General features: G+C 35.6%; 2 protein-coding genes and 1 long non-coding RNA gene across 3 annotated transcripts in view; all 3 read right to left on the bottom strand.

Annotated features, from left to right (window-relative positions):
• Positions 1-9839, bottom strand: part of LOC119070145 (apoptosis-stimulating of p53 protein 1) — a 150715-nt gene extending 140876 nt beyond the window's left edge. The window contains exon 1 of the mRNA XM_037174490.1: positions 9233-9839. The gene's annotated coding sequence lies outside the window, so the exon portion shown is untranslated. The remainder of the gene's footprint in view (positions 1-9232) is intronic.
• Positions 1-23374, bottom strand: part of LOC119070809 — a 531393-nt gene extending 508019 nt beyond the window's left edge. Inside the window, exon 1 of the long non-coding RNA XR_005086558.1 lies at positions 23289-23374. This is a non-coding gene — a long non-coding RNA (uncharacterized LOC119070809). The remainder of the gene's footprint in view (positions 1-23288) is intronic.
• LOC119070588 lies at positions 3216-4100 on the bottom strand. The gene is made up of 2 exons (XM_037175009.1): positions 4015-4100; positions 3216-3952 (listed from the first exon to the last, which is right to left on the bottom strand). Exons 1-2 carry the CDS (start codon positions 4060-4062, stop codon positions 3221-3223), a joined length of 780 nt encoding a protein of 259 aa, XP_037030904.1. The 5' UTR covers positions 4063-4100; the 3' UTR covers positions 3216-3220.
• Positions 23375-23838: the final 464 nt, after the last annotated feature.

Genomic DNA, 23838 nt, shown 5'->3' with positions numbered 1-23838 from the left:
GTATATTTTCGAGCATGTATCGACTATATTCGAAAACATCGCCTATTTGAGAACATCGACTATATTCGAGGATGCCGGCTATATTTGAGGACATCGACAATATTCTTGGACATCGATAATATTCGAATACATCGACTATATGCGAGGACGTCGACTATATTCGAGGACGTCGACTATATGCGAGGACGTCGACTATATTCGAGGACATCTACTATATTTTATGACATCGACTATAATCGAGTATATCGCCTATATAAGAGTATATCTGGAATATATTCGAATATATCTCGACTTTATTCGAGTATATCTCGACTATATTCGAGTATATCTCGACTACTATATTTGAGTATATCTCGACTATATTTGAATATATCTAGCCTATATTTGAGTATATCTGGACAATATTCGATGACATCGGCAATATTCGATGACATCGATAATATTCGAGGACATCGACAATATTCTAGGACATCGACAATATTCTAGGACATCGACAATATTCGAGTATATCTTGACTATATTATAAGATATCTTGACTTTATTATAGTATATCTGGAATACATTCGAGTATGTCGAGTATTTCTCGACTTTTTACGAGTATATGGACTTTTCTCGAGTAAATTGAGTATATCGAGCGAATTCAAATCAACTATAATTGTGACTAGATCGTACTGGAAGTCAATACACATGAGTAGAAAATCGTAAGTGAGAATACGATCATGATTTTGACAGAAGTGTCAGCGCCGCAGGCCGTGAAGAATGATGAAAAATAAAAAAGCAGCAGTTCGAAAAAGAAAAGATCTATTTTCTCACCACGGGAGACAAAGTGCCGCACTTTTCTCTCTATAAATGTCATTCGACCATCGACCAGTCGTAAAGAAAAGACCAATTTTCGCATGGCCATTTAGGGGAGAAAATAAGCCAAAAGTTTTGGCCCAAAGCACAAACAGGGTTGTAAGGTAATTCTTGCTTTGTCGTTCATGTGTAAATTCATAACTAGGGATAAAATGAAAATTCGAGTTTTATCGTGGTTTTTGTATCATCTTGCATCAAAAACCTTAACACGAACACTCGACTCTTCAACATTTTTATTCCCAGTTATGTAAATGACTATAGCTTGGATGTTGAGAACCAAATTCAATTTTGGGCGAAATGCGTGAGAATTAGATTTGTTAAATACATGGTACTTTCGTGTACAATATGCTGAATACGTTGTACGAAAATAAAAAATAATGAAGTAAACAAGACGGTTAAATTGCATAGCCATACGTTGATGTGTTGCTTGGAGAATGAAAACGAAAAACCAAGAACTGATGGAAGAAAAAAAAAACGTGCGAAGTTTACCAAAAAAGTGTAAAGGCAATAAATGCTATTGTGGGATAATTTTTTTATTATTTTGAAAAGAGAAAATATGAAAAGAAAAACATTGTTGCTTTTTGTTAACTGAAATTGCGCAGACAGTTTAACATATATGAACGTAAAAAGCGAATGATTTTCAAAACTTAATTTTACCTTTACCCCTCTCTCTCTCTCTCTCTCTCTGTGTGTGTTATAAATTCATTTTATAAAAAATCTGTAAATGTTAAATATTCTTTCAAATGAATAATTCAACAAACATGCTACACACAATACAAAATGCTGTTCTGTTAATTATTTCATTGATTTCACAAACAAAACTCAGCACAAAAACAATTTCCCAGTGTAATCAACCATAACCATTTTCAAATTAATATTCCGTGGCAGTTGCACATATTGAGTGCATTTTGGAAAACGAATGAACAGAAAATAATTAAGATGACTGAAATGGCAGTGGAAAGTAATTTTACGAAAATTGTGCTGCATTTATGGAAATGTAAATTAAATTTGAGTCAAGTTTTAGCTCTTTGGAACTACATAAAGGTATATTCGTCGTACCTACTGATGGTATGAATTGGAATGACGAGACGCTTATCTGAAGTTTCACATGACGAGTTATTCTATCGAGATGTTACGATTCAATAAGAGTGTTGAATTGCACTGTTTCGTTGTGTTAGATCTAATCGTTTCAAGTAGATGTCCTGCTACTTTGGAGTCACTCGTAGGATTCACACTGCAAGTTAGAAGAGGTTCGGTTCTCGCAACGGACAAAAAAAATGAAAGTCTTACCTGTCCAAAGTTACTTGCGACAGGTCTTCCAACTCTTTTTTTGTAACAGGTAACTGTGTCTTCAGGTTAATCTGAAGAGTTAAAGGTAGTAGCTGTCGCAAGTAATTTTGTCTGCAGGTAATCTTTTGAGTTGAAAGTCTTAACTGTCGCAGATAACTTTGTCTCCAGATTAAGACTTTCATCTCTTTTTTGCCAGTACAGAGTTTCAAATTGCAGAACCAGAATCGAGATTAGATTAGATTACAATAATTGAGTGGAAATAAAATTTAAAGCCTCAGAAGGGCCTGCTGCTGTGCATACCCATGGTTAATTTAATTTGTTTAGTTCTGCCCAAGTAGCATTTCAGAAAAAATAACTTATTCGTTAGAATAACGTTGTAGCAACGTTGTCACAACGGTTTTGCAACCGTTGTTGCCCGGTTATAGTTTAACCTAGGTCAATTAACCGTTGGATAACAGTTAAACAACGAAAAAGTTAAAAATTTAAGGTAGAGCAACTATAATTTTTAACTTTTTCGTTGTTTAACGGTTATCCAACGGTTAATTGACGTAGGTTAAACTATAACCGGGCAACAACGGTTGCACAACCGTTGTGGCAACGTTGCTACAACGTTATTTTAACGAATAAGTTATTTTTTCTGAAATGCTACTTGGGTGTTAATTAATTTTACGATATTGGCTGGAGCAATGCCCTGATCGTTGCGAAGTTTATAGTGAATGAGTCCACGTATAAGTCTCTGTGTTTTGTGTAAGCTGGTAAGTGACAAAGAAAATGTACCGTACCTTCCACCTCACCGCATTTGTCGCAGTTCGGATCATTGGTAACTCCAATTGTATGGAGGTGTTTATTCAAGAGGTCAAGATCAGGTAGAATGCTGATTCGACCTGCTTAGTGCTTGACGATAGGAAGAATCTAAAGTTTCTGTTGCTTATTTTGATATAGTTCTTGACTTGTCTAGCAGAGTATAGTGAGTTCCAATGAGCGTTAAAACGTTTAATATCATTCATATCAATCTAGTCACTGGTGTAGATCAAATTAGTTGCAGTAGTCAAGCTATTTTTGGTTGTTAGTTCGTTTATTTAATGCATTTCAATTTCACATCAAAAACACTGACACAGGTCGTTATTTCGTCGCAAACAAATTGAAGCTTAACGAATTTTTGGTACCCCACCCAATGTCTTTGGTTGAATTCAACAAAGAATCGATTGGCTGCCGTACGTAGCTTACAACAGTCGACATCAATTCCAGCGTGTGGTCGGGTAAGGTGCGTCGAAGCGAATTCCTTCACCATTTCACCTAAATTCGAAACTGTCGACTTCATTACCGTGATACTAGCCATAGCCTTTTCTCGCTGTTTTTTGAGCTCTTTCAGCAAATCGAATAATTCACATTGCAATGTGCCGAGCTCGGCTTCGCACCCTTTAAGTGCTACTTTCGGGCAAAAAGTTAATTTATTTTCTTTTGCAAAATCATCGGCAAGATTTAGCATTGTGTCACAATCATCATGAACGCTGTTGATAAAGTTCGATAATTCAGTGGAAGGCGCTGTGAAGCCGTCAACGAACGATTTTAATTTAGTACTGGCAGTCTTTACATCTGTGGCATAACTGTCGCTCAGATAGTAGTGTTCAATTTTGAATAACTTTGCATCTAACTCTACGATTCCGGCTAACGTATTATGACCCGAATCGAGGATCTGCTTCAGACGCGCGATGAATTTGCTAGCATTTTGTCTTAATTGGGTAAGCTCAGATTTACAATGATTTGTCGGAGTATTAGTATTGCCACCAGCAATTGTGAGTGATGTCTGAAAGAGTTTTTAGTAGATGCGAGGCGTCTTGGTGTGACGTATTATGTTTTAACACTCACTTGTATGCAAAACAGAAGAAGTAGAACGGCAAGAAATGAAGTTTTCATTTTTCCGAAGTACTATTGTGACTGACTAAAATTCGAAGTTGGAACTGTGAATCAGTTAAAAAAATTACTTCCGCTTTTATACATGAACCGTGCGGATCGGTAATTGATTGAATCATATGCAAACACGTAGAGTTTACTTTTGTGGAAAGCATGTTTCACGACATTTCATGTCGTGTGTAGGAGGCAATCAACAAAGGGTATTCAATAGAATTTTCCGATAGTAAAATTCATTTCAAATACAAAAAGCTTTCCAAATCTTGTAAAATATTGAACCTGGTTTCATCTCTGCTTGGTGTTTACATTCCTGGACCGTTTGGTAAAACTCTTATGACATCATCTGAAATTAGAATCTAGCAAGTCAAAGAATGATCAGTTTGCAGTACTTTTTTATCATTCGCACACCAGATGCTAGTCGCGACATACGATTAGCATGCATTTAATGTGTTGTACCTTAGGATTGAGCTATATAAATGCGCATCTGTCGATCCTAATGAAGTCTGTGTTTCCGATGCAGCACCGCTTCAAATAACTACTCCAACTACCTTAACCTGAACTTCAACTACCTACCGTTAGTACAATATCGAAGGTAGACATGTATGAGTAATGTTTGTCTTCGTTCGATTATGTTTTACCCGTTTCCATTACTTAAAAAAAATGAAGTGGTTGCAGCGGAACCAGAGACGACATTGTGACCAACTGAAGCGTGTTTTGTACTCAGAGTGCTGGGACCTATCCAACACTTTTTGACACAACACATTCCACACATTCCAAAAGTTTCAAATTGTTGTCTAAAAGATCACACAAATAATTGAAGTCTCCATCACTTACGGCATGTACTTTAAAGTACTGAAAGAGAGGGCAGTAAGATTAGAAAACCCATGGGCTCTGTACATGCTTAGCATGATCAATGACACTATCGTTTTTTGAATGGTTTCATAATTGTCACCTTCGGCCCGAAAAAACCCATACAGTCGGTGGTTATTCATTTCTTTTCAGCTGGTTAACTCATACACTTGTTTATACGGCTGAAATAGCTACACACACACAGGTGGTAGTGAGAAGACGTAAAGGAAGTTTAGTTTTTTTTTGATACCAACATTGAAAAATGATACTTTCGCCCCGCATATGAGGGGCGAAAGTAAAAAAATGCATCCCACGGGGAGAAAGTACTTAACGAAGAGCGAACGCAGCTGAACGAACAGCGAAAGTGACTGACGTCACAGAAAATGAGAGAAATGAGTCGAGTTGTCAACAAAATCCGCTCATATTATGCAGAATACTTTGATCAAAATTGTAAAACACTGTGCGCCAGTGTTCTTATTGAAATTAGCATACAAAGTTGATACTTTTTGCTACTGAATGATTTGTTAGTTATATCTTAATTTTTGTGTGTGTTATTGTTGTGATGGCTAAATTATTACATTTTTCATATACCAGGGGGCTGCCGCCCCCTGGACCCCTCATTTTCTGCCTAAATGCCTTTTTATTTCAACATTTTGTTGCGATGTTTGCGATACGTATCAATTTTCAATGTTGGTATCAAAAAAAATAGTATGAACGACTCGGGACAAAAGTAAAAAAAATCAACCTGTGCGATTAGAGCCCTTGCCTTCGGCGCGGGCTCCAACTCTCGCACACGGTTGAATTTTTTTACTTTCGCCCCTTGTCATTCAATGTACTATTATTAGTGGACCAGCTGAAACGAAATGACGAACAAATTTCAGAGTCGCCAATTGTACTCATATAAAATCATACTGACGGTGTACAATTGCTTAATTACGTTGAAATGACGTATCTTCCCTACTTGTGGTTCAAGTATCTCATTCCTGATGTTGAAAATACTTTTAAAATCAGATTTATTTTGAGCAACTGAAAAACCTACTTTATGAAAGCGCCCCCTTATGACATGAGTGTACCATTCTCCGTCAAAGCATTTCCTTTATGGTGGGTAATGCACAGCCATCAAAGTAAAAAGCTATTCCATTACCAGTAATTTGAAGAATTTCGTTCACAAAATCACTAAGAACGTAGAATTTGCTGAATCACTTACGAGCAAAGGAAGAGATTCAAATTGCACATGCAACGTTGGTTGTAATGTACACAAACAACAAAAAGTAATCAGCCGTTCTTCAACTCTTTTCCATTGTGGTGCGCTTCAATGTATGCAATATACACCAAAGTTATGTTCATTCTCAGTATTATGTAGAAAAAAGATGCTGTGAGGTCCACGATTTTTTTTCTTTCGTTATTTTTTACTTTTTTTTTAAATCCTTCTCTTATTTTTCCAATAGAAGTAGGTAGATATGTATGTTGGAGTCTGGGCTCTGCTCTCGGTACAGAAAATAAAATACTTTAAAGAATCCATACCTCAAGGTCTTTCGGTTTTCTTATGAGAGTTGAATTGTTGGTATAATTGTTTATAAGTCTCATTCGGCTAACTCGTTTTTAATATTTTATTGAATTAAAATTTGTTTGTGTGTCGGTGTATAACAATGCCGCGTTTCATTAAAATTTAACTGAAAGACTTACATCGAAATGGATAAAATCGTAAGGAGAGAGAAAGAATGCAGTTGGATTTAAATCAAAAATTATCGGTGAAAACATTACAATGAAGATATTTGTTAAACCACTTTTCTATAGCAACATTGTCGTTTTGTCGATTGGCCATGGCTATACAAATAACTAGCAGCAAGAACATTGCTGGCCTTAATTTTGAACCAATTTACTCATTTGTGAGACCAGTGCCCTACACTATCCGATATGAAAAACATTGGTGTCAATGAAGGTATTCGTCTCATGAAGAATGAAATTTGAAAATAAAATTTTCGTTGGCAGATCTGCAGAGCATGTTAGGTCGAAAAACTGGCTGTCAGGCACATCACACCTTTCATCAAACATTAATAATTTAAGACTGATACGTGACATTTTCACACCATATTCGACGATGTGATGTGTTTACTTCCCTTTTTTGGATCAAACGCCGCTAGATCCAAGAAAAGCTCAACATTTACATGAACGGCGAAGAAACAAAACCCACAATGTGTTTACTTCCGAAATGTAATCTAGGGTCCTTCTAGGGCTCGTAGAATTAATGATCGGATCGGATAATGCAATAATATGGCAGACGTTTCAAGCCGTGGTCTTATAAGGAACTCAACGTGCGTTCGAGCACTGGTCTATTGACTATGCATTTGAAATATTTGAATTTTCTTACTCTATAAATATGTCGTCCTGCCTGCCGAAGTTTGACGTTCTCATACAGACAATTATGATTATCTTACAAATGCTGAAAAATGGAGATGTCATAAAATACGAGATCTCAATTCACAGACTTTGCTTAGACTAAAAAATCGAAAAGAACAGAAGTAATGAAGTACGTAGCAGCATCCAATGTATTCTGGTTTACCACCTGCCCCATGCGAAAGTTGAATTCCACATAGGAAAATGAAAAAAGTAAACCAGAAATAGTCCACACATAATGGATCATTTCCGCAGGGAGGAAATTGCTATGTAATGGTCAACTTTCGCATGGGGCATTTAGTAAAACTATTTGAATTTGAATCCAGCCTCAGCGAGTAACCTAAATTTGTTGGCTTTTAATTTTCGCTTCGGAACCATTTATATTTTCACCAGCTTTGGCTCTCGTCATCAAAACCATTAATAATACAAATACGGAAAATATACAAAAATCTATTTTTCCCTGTCACCCAGGCCCTGTTCCTCTTCCAGTGACGATCGACATAATATCCGAAAGTCGTTTATAACGTTATTATCATAAAATTTAACAGTAAGCAGAGAAAAATGTTTCAACCGAATGAAAAAAAAAAATTTGAACGATAAAAATCGATTTAATAATTCCGTTAAAGTATACATGCGATTTGGTTATGGCTGAACGTTTTATGGGCCTAATTTTGTGTAAATATGCTCTTGTATAAAGTAATAATTTCGTATTACAAAAAAAAATTGTGATAACAAAAAAATGTGCGGTGCTTCGGCTGTGGCCTCTACGAGAAATTCAGTAGATATAACATACGTTTGTGTATCAAACACAAAATACACGTTGTAGACAGGCATTACGATAAGTAAATATTTTCGTCGAGCGATAGCAAGTGTACAAACGCTATGACGATTATTTCGGAAAGAGTACAATTATAATGGCGCAATTGGATTAACTAAACGCGATAAAATTATCGCTCAAATACACCACCCACTTTTCTGTTATCGGACAATTTAAAAACGCTCTGGATCAGTTTAGGATTTGTAAAACGTTTATTAATAGAATGATTTCACCGTTGTAGCTCCACAGTATTACATTTGATAAAATATGCTCCTGATGATTTCGAAGGAATGAATTCGGTTTCGGAAAATAATGAGTGATGAAGACAGGGCCTGTTATTAGCTGTTATTAGTAAATTGATTAACCAATTTCAATGAAGTCTACCAAATTCAGTGAATAGTCGGTTAATTTTGGTTGATTTCGGTAATTGTTAGTGAATTTCGGTAAATTTTGATAAGTTTCGGTAAATTATGGTAAACAAATTTACCAACAATGGGCCCTGAATAGAGTACTCATTCGACAGCAATATTTGGCTCTAAATCAGCAACCTAAATACATTCGTACGAAGTGTTAATTTTACGATTTTTCTATGACACAGTTTATAAAAGCAAAATAAACAACACACGAATCGAACATTCTGTGTTCAAAACGTTGCCGTTCTCATAACGAAGTCAATAAACTACACGAGCGTAGGTATTGGTGTGCAGACTCACTCCAATTCGAAAATTTTGTTTCTAAAATTCGGCTGCAAATGTGATCAATTAATTAATGTAACAACACAGTTTGAATGAGTTTTCCATTCTTTATAGGCAATGGGTGATTGGTGAGTCACGAAAAATTGTTTTAACTTAAATGTCGGGTGATTTCAAAGCCCTCGAGCGAAATTTCCTTAGTTTGAATAAAAAGTCGAACCAGTTTTTCGTTTACGTTCACTATTTTACCATGCAACTATTGGCTCATGTCCTCATGTGCATCTTAGACGAGAGATATAAACACAAATTGTTGTCTTTAATGATAATGAGAATGATAATATGATGGCTGTACGTGTAAGATTAGCTTTCCAATGTTAAAGAGAACTCCAATCTTTTGTTCTCGTCTTCATTTGGGTCTTACCTTTCGTTGCAGTAGTTGTGAAAAATCTGAGGTATCCAGTAAAACCGATAATTATTGAACGAATAATCACAAAATCCACACTAAAAATCACAGATTTTAACTAATACACTTGCATATAACATGCTTTGCATTCATGGCAAGGTAAAAATTCAATACCTTTTGAACCGTAGCTACTACACTGTTAAAAATCACGAAGAAAATTAAACACAAAACGTTTAAATGACCAAAGAGAACTCAACACACATACAATAATAAACCACCGGTTGATACACGACAAAGGTACATAAGGCTGTCGCAGATGACGTTAAAGATGTTTTTTTTCGTTGAGAACATTGAGATCAAAATCGAACACACACCGAAAACATTCGTATCTTTGATTAGACAAAAATGATCACAGATTTTCGACAATAAATTTTATGAATTTCCAATAAGATAACTCATTTAATCTAATCGGATTTATTTTCCGAATAAAACACAATCTCCGTGCAACTTTTCTATAGATTTTTCACCGAACCGTTACTAACTGCTTCCGTACGATAGTACAAAACAACACAGTACAGAGTGACTTTCCGCAGAGAACACAACGCATACTACCATTGCGCATGCTTACATTGCTAAGGTATAAAAATGTAGATTGAGTTTTGTTTGGTTTTTTTTTTTACTTTTTTTCCACTCTCTCCGAAGAGCGAATTCTCTTTATTCAGTAAGTATGAGAATGGAGTGGTTTCAATCCAGAGGTGGATTTAGTGCGCATGAAAGTACCTATTGTGAATCTTTTACGTATTTTAGACCGAAAACAAACGAGCAATTTTGCGTTGATGGGATCGATTAAGGCTGCCTTGGACCGACAAATATGCTGCGTTTCCCATGTTTGGCCTGTGATGAAAATCAGATTCGGCCTTGTTACTCTACGCAGGGTTTGTATGTTGAGTGTATCATAGAAAGTGTAGAGTGATTGTTGATTGTGTCTCTCGGTAACGCAATCACTTTCGTATCCATTTTTCATCATATCTCCCATAGATACGTAATCTACTTATTATTGAATAGATCCAGTTTAAGGTTATTCAAAATGTCAAAAATCATCCACAGAGAACCTAACCTGAAAATATGTGCTGTGAAAATGAGCAGACACTTTGTCTTTATTTAAAATTAAAATAGAGACAAATGTTTGAATGGTTTCCATGGGCTTCTTGTAAAATAATTAGCTTAAACTTTATGCCATTCAAGAAGCAATTACAATTTCACCTTTTATACATAGGTTTGTTTCAAGTGTCTGTAAACATGAATTTTCACTGGCCGAACGAACATGATTTCATCCACAGAGATTGGTTTTCATGTAAATTTTGATGAGGTTATGTCTCTATGGAGTAAATTTGACTATTTGTATGGCCTTGGCCTACTTAAAATCTATTAAATTTATCGTTTTTGTTAATCCGGACAAACACAAAATTAAACGTCAGCTCAATAATTTCACTTTTTCCCCAGAGTTTAGGTTAGCGTTCTCTATGGATGAAGGTGTAACTGTCAGTGTTCGGGTTTACAGTTACTCGGACCTGATCTATATGGAGTCGCTAAGTCGATGAGTGTATTGGTGGTAATTTCACGAAGTTACATAAGGCGTCGTATTGAAGGATAACGCATTTGCAAGCAAAGCTTTATCACAAGTGGTAACGTTTGCCTACTGCGTTAATGGTACATACATTACTTCTGTATGGAAATATGAAAGTCACTTGTAATTGTAGTAATACTTGCGCACGCGCTCGTGTACGTACACGTCTCTTATACACTTCCTTTTAGCAGCAACGCAGCAACAAAAAAAGGGTTGAATAGTTGGAGACGTTTGAAAACGTATTCTAGAACTTAACACGTTACCGGTTATTGTGACTTATTAACTTTAGGCACAGCGGAAAGTTCTAAGGGTGTCGAGGAATACCTCCAAATAAATTTCTAAAAATCAAAAATTTGACTTTTGATTTTTAGAAATTTATTTGGAGGCATTCCTCGACTCCCTTAGCACTTTCCGGTGTGCCTAAAGTGCCTGCTCGAGCATTATCCCCTACGTGTTAATGGATGATGGATTAGATGTCATCAAGTCGCTTTAATAAAAACAATAAAAATTGACAATTAACCTCTTATTAAGAAGTAACCGACGACGACCTAACAAATGCTAAACACTTCTACAAAGGAGGTAACAGTTCTAACAATGATAATATGGTGACACACTTGCCGTATATGAACGGTTAAAGAACCGATGCACCTCTGATTTATTCACCTGTAAAGGTTTTGAGAAAGAAATGTGTAGTTTCTCATATACTCTCTAATTTGATTTTTTTGTGGTTCACAAGAGAGTACTAATTTAAATAGGGACCGAGGAATTTTGATATGTCGATGAGATTACACACAAAAAAAATTCAAGTGATGGCAAACATCGATTAAATGCTAGCAATGCTGAATGCGGTACATGTGTTCATACATTTTGAATGAGGATGGACATCTCAATGATTTTTTTAGAGTACACCGTATTTAAGATTATCAACCGTGAATGTGCTGTTTCTGGGCTGTTCTCTTCTTCTCACGGTTATTTTTTTATTCGTCGGTTCTGTTGAAAATTAAATATGGTGAGTGTGGTGTAGGTATACGAACTGAAGTAAATGGTACAAATCTTGCAAGTTGTATCTTTTATGGATACATCTCTTGTATTTGAACATCATTTAAAAGTAGTTTCACAAAAACAACCAAAGAAAAAATATTTGAAAATTTAAAAGCTTTGGCTGGTTGTTGGTATATATTAATTTGAATGTCTGCATTTGGCATACCACCTCTATCTATGTAATGAATTTGAATTCTTCAAGAGATTTCAGTGTAACCATCACCAGAGCGTTTAATTAAATTTAATCTGAAAAATGATAGGTCTGTCAATTGATTTATGAAGCGATTACCCGACTGAGCGTCATTTTTTTTTGTCACAACGGAACATCTGGGTTTTTATTCATGAGGCAGATTTATCGTCGGTTTTGAAAAAGCTTCACTTTTATATTTTTTAAGTGTCACAACGTTTCGCCCACAATAGGCAAGTGTCGTGATTATCATGAGTATTTTGTTGGTGATTTTAATTTTGAAGATATTTTCTAGATTTTAAAGGTTTCACAGATAGAGGCAGTAAAATTTCAGCAGGCAATTGCTTCAGCTGTTTTTCGGCTGAACCACACAAACAATCAAAACTGTTTGTACGGTGGTTTTACCACTACCACGCACGCGCGTGTAGCAGCTTAATTCTCGTACAAACAGTTTTGATTGGATGTGTGGATCAGTTGAAAAACAATTGAAGCAAATAGATAAGGTTAGCTCGTTTAGTATGTCTTTATTGTGTAGGTGGAAGCACGGGTTTTCAGTGGGTATAATGTGAACTGCATACGTCAAAACCACTTCGATATGTCGCGAATATATTAGATCCACTATTAGTAATATCAAGAGAAAAATCATTAAATTTTTCTCCGCGTTGAAAATAGGCCGATGCTATTCGGCACCGGTGTCGAATAGCATGCACTGTGTTGTATGGCTATTCGACACCGGATGCGAATAGACAAACAACACAGTGCATGCTATTTGACACCGGTGTCGAATAGCTAAACAACACAATGCATGCTATTTGACACCGGTGACGAATAGCCACACAACACAGTAGATGCTATTTGACACTGGTGTCGATTAGCCAGGCAACACAGTTGATGCTATTCGACACCCACCTTTGGGAGCCAGAAATAAATTTCGCGCGCGCGAAATTTATTTCTGGCTCCCAAAGGTGGGTGTCGAATAGCATCAACTGTGTTGCCTGGCTAATCTAGACTTCGGCTTGGGATACAGCCCTCCCCTCGAAGATATACAAATTTCCCCACGTTATGTAATAATTTTGCTAGTGATTTGGATTTGGTTATCACTTTGAATCGGCATCTTTTGTTTTTAAGGCCATCGGTAAGTTGTGTTCGCAGTGTATGATACCACACCTGTGGTAAGAGTCAATTTTTGTCACTGCTGTAGCTGAAACAGTGATGGTAAAGTTTTTACCGTCACTGCGAATAGTGACCGTAAAGTAGAAATTCATTTTGAAATAAAAATTGTCCCAACCGGGACTCGATAGCACATGAATCTAGGTCGCTACCAAGTACGCAACGAAGTCATATACTTGCAAATTCAATTTTGATGTTTTCAACTACCTCTCGCCAACTGCGATAAAATGTGTTACGTTCTTGGTGAAGCAAGTGAGTCGTACAATACACGTGTCTGAATGTGTGCGCTCGTATATATCCTCGTGTGAGTGTTATTCCACTCGTTCGCTGCGCTTACTCGATACATAAACAATAAACACTCACACTCTGATATATACTCTTGCACACATTCGAACGTGTAATATCATGACTCACTTACTTAACCAAGCACGTAAAATCTTGGTGACGAGACTTAATGTCCACGTCGATTTCACTCAGGCTGATAATAGCATCCTCGACGGTAAATTTTTCGGTGTTCGGCCGTTAATAACAGCCAGAGGGTGCTAATGTCACCTTCCCAGTGTTGATAAAAACCCAGAAACGTTTAATTATCCCTGTGGGTGTTATAAACGTCTTAGCCAGTATCAATATGGCCCTGGTCCCGTAACTACGTCCACAAGGCACTAATAACGTGCTCCTGGGTGTTAATAATATACAATGTCCTATGTCCTGTCACCAAATCTTTCGATTACGGTTACTGTATTCAAAATTCATGGCGCACGCGATACGTTAGTTTACACTTCTTAGCCTTCTTATACGAAATACCAAAACGGCGGAAACCACTGCCTATTCACATCAACCTTTATCCAATATTTGAATTTCCATTTAATAGGAATTTTAACCATTTCGTCCAAATAAATGACTATGTGATGGTGTCGAATAGCATACACTGTGTTGTTTAGCTATTCCACACCGGTGTCAAATAGCATGCACTGTGTTGTTTGGCTATTCGACACCAGTGTCAAATAGCATGCACTGTGTTGTTTGGCTATTCGACACCAGTGTCAAATAGCATGTACTGTGTTGCTTGTCTATTCGACACCGGTGTCGAATAGTCACTCCGTTGAAAATATTGGTCCGATTGAAAAACTAATTACTGTTCCGGACTCCTGAGGTCATGTGCTATACACTAACACTTTATTTGACTAAAATCCTCCGAGAAAAATTTAATAATTTTTCTCTTGATATTACTAACATTGGATCTGTTTCAACGAGATATATTCGCGACATATCGAAGCGTTTTTCTATTGATAAGGTAAAAGCATCTGGAACGGTACTATGGCAGTAATTTTTTATCGTCAACTATGATAAAAAATTACTGCCATAGTACCGTTCCAGATGCTGTTCCAGCTGTAGAGCCCCCGGAAAGAAGGAAAAAATCTGCATTTTGGCACCAACTTTTTTTTTCCAACACTTCTGTGGGCTTGGAGCACAAAAGTACTGGGTTCATTTATATGTGGAACGATAGTGGGTGAGGCCAGCTACAATGCCCCATACTCAGTTCCGTGGAACACCGAAGCTGCAGAGAATCTGGACTCTCCGAACATTCACTATATTTTTAGTCATAGCTCTCGTGGATGTACTCGCACCAAGCAGTGCGTATACTCTGCCTGTAGGTCTTTCCAAGGCCAACATTCGTACAACATTGCAACAATTTAAAATAATTTTTTCTTGAGTTATTGCCGAGAAACTGTTTTCGGTACCCTCTGACATGTCTTTACTTTTGAGCTCTTTTCACAGAAAACAATTTTTATTAGAAAAAGTGAAAGATACGTGTTTCCTAGAATTGAAAGACGAATTCAACGAGCTATCACTCATTAAAATCGGAGACCGCTTGTTCCCAAAGTTAAAAAAATCGGCTGAAGATTTGGCGATATGACTCTTAAATTTAATCTGAAAAATGATAGGTCTGTCAATTGATTTATGAAGCTGTTTGAACGATTACCCGACAGAGCGTCTTTTTTTTTTGTCACAACGGAACATCTGGGTTTTTATTCATGAGGCAGATTTATCGTCGGTTTTGAAAAAGCTTCGCTTTTAAAATTTTTTAAATGTCACAACGTTTCGCCCACAATAGGCAAGTCTCGTGATTATCATGAGTATTTTGTTGGTGATTTTATTTTTGAAGATATTTTTTAGATTTTAAAGGTTTCACAGTTAGAGGCAGTGAAATATCAGCAGGCATTTGCTTCAGCTGTTTCTCGGCTGAACCACACAAACAATCAAAATTGTTTGTACGGTGGTCTTACCACTACCACGCATGCGCGTGTAGCAGCTTAAATCGCGTACAAACAGTTGTGATTGGATGTGTGGATCAGTTGAAAAACAGCTGAAGCAAATGGATAAGGTTAGCTCGTTTAGTATGATGTGTATAATGTGAACTGCATACGCCTATTCTACAAAATAATGCTACCTACGATTTCCTTGCAACACAATCATTTCTGTTACACATCTGCATCAAAAAAATCCAATAATGCTGCAGGCTATCGCCCCATATTTTGCCAAGCAATTGAAAGAGTTATCTTTTCTCAAACCATCAAAATTAGCCACACCAAAGCTAATATTAAACATTCCATATCACATATGATGAAACTAGAATAAATACTAGAAAAGTTTTTGTATTTTCGAGTAACGAGCAGCCCTTTTCAATGCCTTGTTAAATATGAAATTAATTCTCAGAAATGCATTTGCATGAGAAATATTTCAAGCGTCCAGCAGAAAATTCAATTTAATCGTTATGAAATTCACCGAGATGAGATGAGTGAACGAAAATGGCTAATTAAAATCATTGGCGAAATTTTCGGAATTGTTCTGTTCATTCTCTTGGGATAGTCCATAAAAGACATCCAGTCCATTATTCGTCATGCGTTTCATTCGGGAAATAGAGTACTGAAACTTGACAGTGTGAAAAACAGTGTAAATCCCATTTCATACAAAATAGTTCTTTATTTGGTAGCTGTTGACTATGATCATTTTTGCTTGAAGTGCGTTGTTTGGAACAAAAATTTCACACCAAAACTGCCATTTTGGCGGACCAATACTCTCTCTAGTAAAACAACTTTCTTTTGATGCTGTCAAAATACAACCTTATTCAATTGTTTGTAGAATCATGCACTGTTGACTAATTTCTAATTTTACATGTATAAAATGCAAAGGCTACGTTGCATTTTTATCATCTTAATAAATGTAGTAAGGTTGCTAGAGAGGGTATTAGGACTTAAGACTTAAAAAATATTGCACCCGACATGAATTCGAAATTGAATACCGTCCGTATTCTCATAGTTTACAAACGGTTTAATGGTGATTAGTTTACGCGAGTTGATGAGGTCGATGATGACGAAACTCAAATGACGATAAGATTAGGTTCTCGAATTTTACCTCGGTTAACTGTTTTCAAAGACTTTTGCCAAACATTTTTCATTGTTTTCAAGTTAAACCATTTTTTTAGCTTACGGTCTTCGATTTCGATTTTTTTTATTTCTGCCAATTCTTCCTAATTCCGTGATCTGACCACAATATGTTATACTGAACCAGTTGATGGAAAAGGTATTCCATCACTCTACAACACTATCAGGATCAGGTACCTCTTACCTCCCCACTTTCCGACTTCATACGATTTCAATGACTAACCCAAATCAACTAACCCTATAAACTACAAGGACGTCGTTTATGGACATCCCCTTAACCCAACGATGATACTATAGAACCGCATTGAGAATGTACCAATTAAGCACAGATACTTTTGAATTATTTTAATTGGAGGCCAGTTATGGTTAATTTCGAACGAATATACGGATACCTAATGAAATATTACTATTTAAGGTGTGCCTATACCAGTAGCAACGTTGGTTTCATTTTACAGAAAATATCATAATTTCATTGCCCAAAGTTATTCCAAAAAAAGAAAAATTTGTTTACCTTCCCCCCGCAATATTTTTTTTCTCTCATCGAAAAGCTTTGTGACTTCAACAGATTATTTTCTGATTTAAAATTGAAATTCCAATTACCTATTTTGACGATGAATAATGTTCTCGATTAAGCAAAGACATTGATCCAATTTCCGTTTATTAGATGTTGCCCATATTAAATAAATTGCTCAATGCTCGCAAATATGAGAAGGAAAAAATATTTTTATTTTCGTTGAATTTATTGCTATATGCCATACGTTGTTCGTTTTCGTCATTTATATACAATTATTGTGTTTCACTCAATTTTATTGATAAAATTTATTTGATTCGTACGCCGATTACCAATAATTTGGAGGGCATAACAGTTTTTGTTTCTTATGCGCTGTTCGTATATTGTGGCACTATATTTAATTTCGCCTATAATAAGGAGAAATTTCCTATTTACCCAGCAACAATGTTATTTTGCGCACAAATTGAGATCTAAAGCGATATGCAAATTTATCTCTACAGTCATTTTATACATAATATCCGCTTTAGCTCGCAAAAAAACACAATTCGGTCTGTTGTGGGTATTAAAATTTCATATTGGCAGTTTTACCGTACTCTATCTTGCCGATACAACTGAAAAACGGAATAGAAAAAAGTTTGTTGCTTTATAGCCGAACCGTATCAGATATAACCAACTTTTTTTTGTGTGTGGTTTTTCTTCATTTTCACATTCTACTCATAAGCGCTACAATTCGAATTACAACACAAATACCAAACGTTTCGATAGGCGCATTTGTCGGTGATTCACGGCGGGTGGATCGGAAGTAATAGAAAGTCTGTATCCGGTCGCCTCTAGTGCGATTTGGTTGTATGCAGTGTCTGTAATGATTTTATCCCGGAAATAAATGTGTATTATGTGAAACGGTGTCGGTGAGGTTTATAAGTCCGCTGAGAGTCGATAAAAAAATAATATGAGAATAGAGCTTGGTTATTGGCTATAAAAGATTTAATGGATAATACCGATGTAATTAAGTAATTACTGGAATTTATGTGATCGATAAATATACGTTTCTTCTGACTGAGGACCTTTAAGTCAGTAATTGGAAATTGGAAGAAAGGAAGGAAATTCAAACAAAATTGAATTCAGTTTGCGAGACGACTTGTGATACTAGAACTTCAGTGCATCTGTCTAGCAGGAATTGTTTTGGGAAAGAACTTTCACAAACTTTCCCTAACTTGAAAAAAAAAGGAAAAATTTTGGAAATGGTTTTTCCAGCGATCTATTGTGTTACGGAAGGAATTTACAAGCAAAAACAAATCATTTTGTCTCTCATAGTATCTAGAAGAGTTCAATTATGAATATTTTGACATTACAGTAGATAAAGGAAACATTTGATTCATTTGGCGAAAAGCGACAATATTGAAATGTGGACTCCCACAGTGGGAGCAATCAAATCTATAATATGAACTATACGTTCAAACAGGAACCTACTTTTGGAAACCATTTTCCCACTTTTTCTTAAATTTTCATTCGAAACAAATTTTTTTTGAAAAAATTTGAAAAAAATGTAGAAAATTCTAGAAAATTTGGAAAACTGTTTTCCAAAAAATGATCCTTGGGAAAGCCTGACATTTTTACATTTCATATCTCTTCATTGCTATCATAAATGGTACATTACTCACCAATGGAACAAAAGATAGAAATGGCGCTTCTGGTGTGAACCGAGGCAAAGCCGAGATCGGTAAACTAAACATAAAAGATGTCATTTTCATTATTTGATTGAGGAACCAGGTAAGGTAATTTACTCAAAAACGTGAGGCTAGGTTTCGCCGCTGTGAAGTAACTTTAACTCGAAAGCTTGTGGTAAAGCGTGAAGTCGAGCGAAACTTATCTCAAGTTTTTGAGCGCAACAAGCATGAGTGAACGAGTGACAGCTGTCAAATAGAGTACAGTTTTGTATAAATAAATTTTCATTTTTTTACAGTTGAAAAAGTTGTATGACACACTGTCCAATTTCAATACTCTATTTAGAGTACTACGCTCATGCTTGGTAAAATACCTTCTGTGACAAAGAGAGAAATTATGGAAACGGATTCTTGTCTGTTTATCGACCTCGGAACCAGATTTATGTGCTTGTACAAATTGTTTCAATAACTCTCACCGACAAAAGAATTATTAATCGAAAATCAATTTCATACCTGACATAACTGATACTCATCTAAGACTAAAACATCCAGTTGTAATGACAAAGAGTCAATATTAATTTTCTCTCAATGAATTTTTTTTTTACATAAAAACTCGTCAAATAATGTTAAAAGATAAATCATCAACCACCGAACGTAGGAAAACAACCTAATCACACGAAATGAGAATAAAAAGTCAACTTTGAATTTTCATGTTTACGTCCCATCATACCCACAAAGAATATTTCTTTCGTCTCATCTCACTTTCCAATTTCGTATATCAATAAGCAATACACAGCTGTTTACAGCATAATATACTCCCCTTTCGGTAAAATACGGTTATACCTTTGAACCATGTGAAACGTTATGCATTATACCATACGAAGGGAAAACTCTTTAAAAAAATATATTTGAAAATCCACATTTACACAACCTTGCTCCCTAAACCATACCCATTTTTAAATACCTTGACTCGGCTTAATAAACACATTGAATAAACATTACGAAAATAGCTTTAATAAAAAGTTGACATTGCCGATCGAACAAGGTAAGTGTTGAATTTTCTGTTGTAATTTAGTGCATCGGTAACATTAGATCTTTGTTGTATTCATACGACTTCTAGATTTACGTACAAAAAATGGATAAAAAGCAACATTTCTAGAAACAGTCTCCTCATCTGTTATCGAGACTACGACGACTTAAAAATGACAATGTTCTCTGACTAGTATGGTTTTATATAGCACAATTTATGTTCAAACTAATGAAGTACCAGATTGTAGCACTATGCGATAACTAAACAAAATAAGCTGTAGATTAAATAAAATATTTATGTACCTTCTGTACACCAATGTTAATAAGAAAACAAACAAAAAACGGAACATCACGGGCGCATAGCCCATAATCCTCAGCTAAGAAAATTGCCTGGCACTTTTAATGATGTTGACCATTTTGACGATTTTTTTCCACAAAGGATGTAGGTCAAGAACGAATTGTGTTTGTTTCATAAATTAGTTTTCAGATGCTTAAGTGTAAACTGAGATTTTTTTTCGAGTAAAAGAAATAGTGTTTTCCCTAAGAGATGAAAATCAAATGGAAAACCCGTTACATTCTATATACGACTTCGATACTGACGTATTTTTTCATAGCGTTCACACTCTTCAACTTCTAACCATTTTATCGTTGAATTACATTTTGCTTCCTCTTGTCATCATATTTCCGCCAGGCATGTCGTAAAATATCTATTTACATGTCACATATATATTTTAAAATGAAAACAGTAAAAAAATGGTTTCTCGGTGGTTTCGTGAAAAGTAACGACGACGGAGTGTGGAGCAACTACACCATGTACATATACATATGTATATATAGCTATGTCACTTCACTTTTTATCTCCATGTTGTCTGTGTCATGTCGTTCTCAAACACACTATTGTGATATCTGTGTCACTGCAACGAAACACCGCACCGTCTGACTTTATCAGACGCTGTGGAAAATGTTTCAAAGAAATGCTTTACGGTGGTAATAGAATTTCCATACCGAAGGCATTTAGTGACAGAAAGTAGTGTTACTTCCTATAAAAATTTCATTTTACGGGAAGTTTAAGTAATTTCACTGAACAAAATTTATGCAGCAGAAAATGGTTTATGAACAGAACGTATACAAGACGTAGCACTTCGTTGGAAATTTTTAAGAGCATTGACAAAATGGCATGTCCTTTTAAGATACAAAAGTAAATTATGTTTTCCATATTGTGCTTAAAGCTTAAAGTTATCAAGTTTTTCAACACCTTTAAGAGCGAAAATCATTCGAGTATTAACCCTTTACATTGTTGCATACGATCATGAATCATAGACATCAGTGCCTATGCCTATATTCGCAAAAATATTTTCACGAAATTTCTCACATTTTCACAACTTTTTGCGAAAATTCACGAAAATTTGAGAAATTTGTAAAAATTTGAGAAAGTTCGTGTAAATATTTTCGGGAATATAGGCACTGATAGACGACATAGAGTCTAAAGCAGTGATTGTGTTAAATCGTCGGCTTCGCGCTAGTTTAGGATTCTGTGTTTCCCGGACTATGATCGTGACTTGTTAGCTTAATCGTCATTAAATTTACTTGATCGTCACCACGGTCACTACCAGTTTCCTTTTTTTTCGGAAATTATGATTTCGTCCGTTACCATAGTTTTAAGATTTTTTTGTATTTGTTCTTTCCACCGGTTAGGATCCTCTTTTATTTTAGTTTATATCCTCTGTTTTATCTCGCTTATGCATACACTGTCATCACTTGGACCTCTCATTCACTGCTCGCAACTGGGAGATGGCTCATCACCAGTGCCGTTACCATACACAGTGTATGTTCAAGTAATAATGTTGTTTACATCATACAATAGTCTTGAAATGTTGAACGAGACGAAGAGGAGGTAGACCACAGATATACTATTTTTACAGTGAAAATACATTGTTGCTGACTCCCTCTCCCGACCTTTTTTGCATAGAACTTTTCTATCAAATGTCTAATCAATCAGCCTTCAAGTCAACACTTCCATCCAAACTTCAGACAGATTGCAAAATGATGTTGAAAGTTGGTTGTAAACCGACTCTTGAATTTATAGTACCGATAAATTCCATTTATTTGTTCACGTGTTGTTGCCGAAATTAGTTTCCTTATACCGGAATAAATATTCTTTTGTTACAGTGTTACAGCTAAATGTCAAAAAGAGCTTTTAATCAAGGACTACGTCACATATAAATTGTTGTTAAATAACACACCCTTTTCGGCGTTTACCGATATGTTATAAAAGCTTGTAACTCATATACATTATGGATACGGATACATGCACCCTTGACATTATAACACATAAATATATATGTATACAGCCAAAGCACATATGGTTGGCTTTATAACGAACATGCTACACTAATAAAAGATATAGCCAAAATTGGGTGCGAGATAAATGGCTTTTCTCCTTTATTTCATACATAACATGTCGTATAAATGCTTATGCTTAAAACCAAAGTGTTTGCTAATGAGATCCTAAATCAACATTGTTAGAACGGTTATAGACGATTTCGACTCGATTTCGTTTATTTATAGTGTTTGATTGAAACCGATAAAAGCTAATTTGAATGTTTTTGGATTTTACTTTACACAGATTTACATGTGACAATTGATTTTCCGGTGAAGATGTTTGAAAATATTCTTGATGATTGGTAGAATGGATTTTCATTTTGGAAAATTCAGGTTCAAGTCAGGTAATTATTCAAAAATAGGTGACCTGACCCTCATTAAAAAAAAAATCGGGTTAAGTTTCAGATAATCTTAAATTTTTCGTAGAAATCTAAAATCAGGTTTCAGGTCAATTTATGTCAGGTCAAAATTCATAACAACACGTTCAGAGGTGCGGGAAAAGTAGGAAAATATGTTTTGTGCACGGAACAACTGAAATACGACACATTTTGCCATGATTTTTTGTTATGCAAATGTCAGGTTTTCCCAAAAGATATCAAAAAAATTCATTTGTTTAAGATTTATCGTGCGAGAACGGTTGAACGGATTGAACAAATTTAGTATGGTGAATGTGAAGTTTGAATTGTTTCAAGTAGTTGATGTGTTTTGCTTATTTCAGTTGTCCGGAGCACAAAACTTTGTTCGTACCTTGACAGGAAAGGATTTTTTCAGCATACATCCTGGTGCTGAAAAAATCGTCATTTCCTGTCTTGGTACGAAAAATACTATTGCTTGCTTCCTCGCCAATGACTACGGTTGTACGAACTCGATTTTCTTAATTAAGTATATTGTTTCGTCACGTCGATACCTTTCATTTGACATATTGTAAACCATTTTCGAGCGAAATCATTTAAAGATGTACTTGAAAAACTGGTGAAAAACAAGCAAAACACACCAAACATTTTTTTCCCCTAAAACTGAAATATGCTGATTCGTATCGTCAATACCTTTCATTTGACATATCGCACACAATTTTTGAGCGACAACATTCAGAGATATGCTGGAAAAACAAATGCAAACTAGATAAAATAATCCCTTTGAAATGCATCTTCCAAAATATTGTTCATGCCAATCAAATAAATTCAGGGGACGTCAGTGATATTTAGACAAAAATTCGTGTCACCTGTTTTCCAGCTAGTTTATTCACACAAAGAAATGTGTACTTTATTGTACGGTGAAATAGTTTACCGCAAGCGTGTGGTAGTTGTAAAAAAACAGCTGAATCAAATTTAAGCCAAAATTTGACTGACATACCCTGTATCTCAAAATGCACACAGTTTTAGTCTACCAAGACTGCGGAAAATCTTACTTTGAACAACAATAAATAACTAAGAAGATGGATTTCATTCAGATGTTGGTTCATTTTATTTACTTAAAAACATCAAACTAAGCCATGTAAATGTTCAACACGATGACATATTCATGCAATATAATTAGCATATTTCTGGCAAACATACTGTTATTACAT

The sequence above is a fragment of the Bradysia coprophila genome, chromosome II, assembly GCF_014529535.1.
Source record: "Bradysia coprophila strain Holo2 chromosome II, BU_Bcop_v1, whole genome shotgun sequence".
Classification (NCBI taxonomy): domain Eukaryota; kingdom Metazoa; phylum Arthropoda; class Insecta; order Diptera; family Sciaridae; genus Bradysia; species Bradysia coprophila.
This window is presented reverse-complemented; position numbering and strand designations above follow the sequence as displayed.

What these genes read in the sequence shown, in the direction of transcription:
- LOC119070588 (XM_037175009.1), bottom strand. Translation starts at nt 4,062, where the DNA reads ATGAAAACTTCATTTCTTGCCGTTCTACTTCTTCTGTTTTGCATACAA. An exon ending in TTCTTCTGTTTTGCATACAA is followed by an intron (nt 3,953 to 4,014) that starts GTGAGTGTTAAA and finishes AAACTCTTTCAG; the next exon opens with ACATCACTCACAATTGCTGG.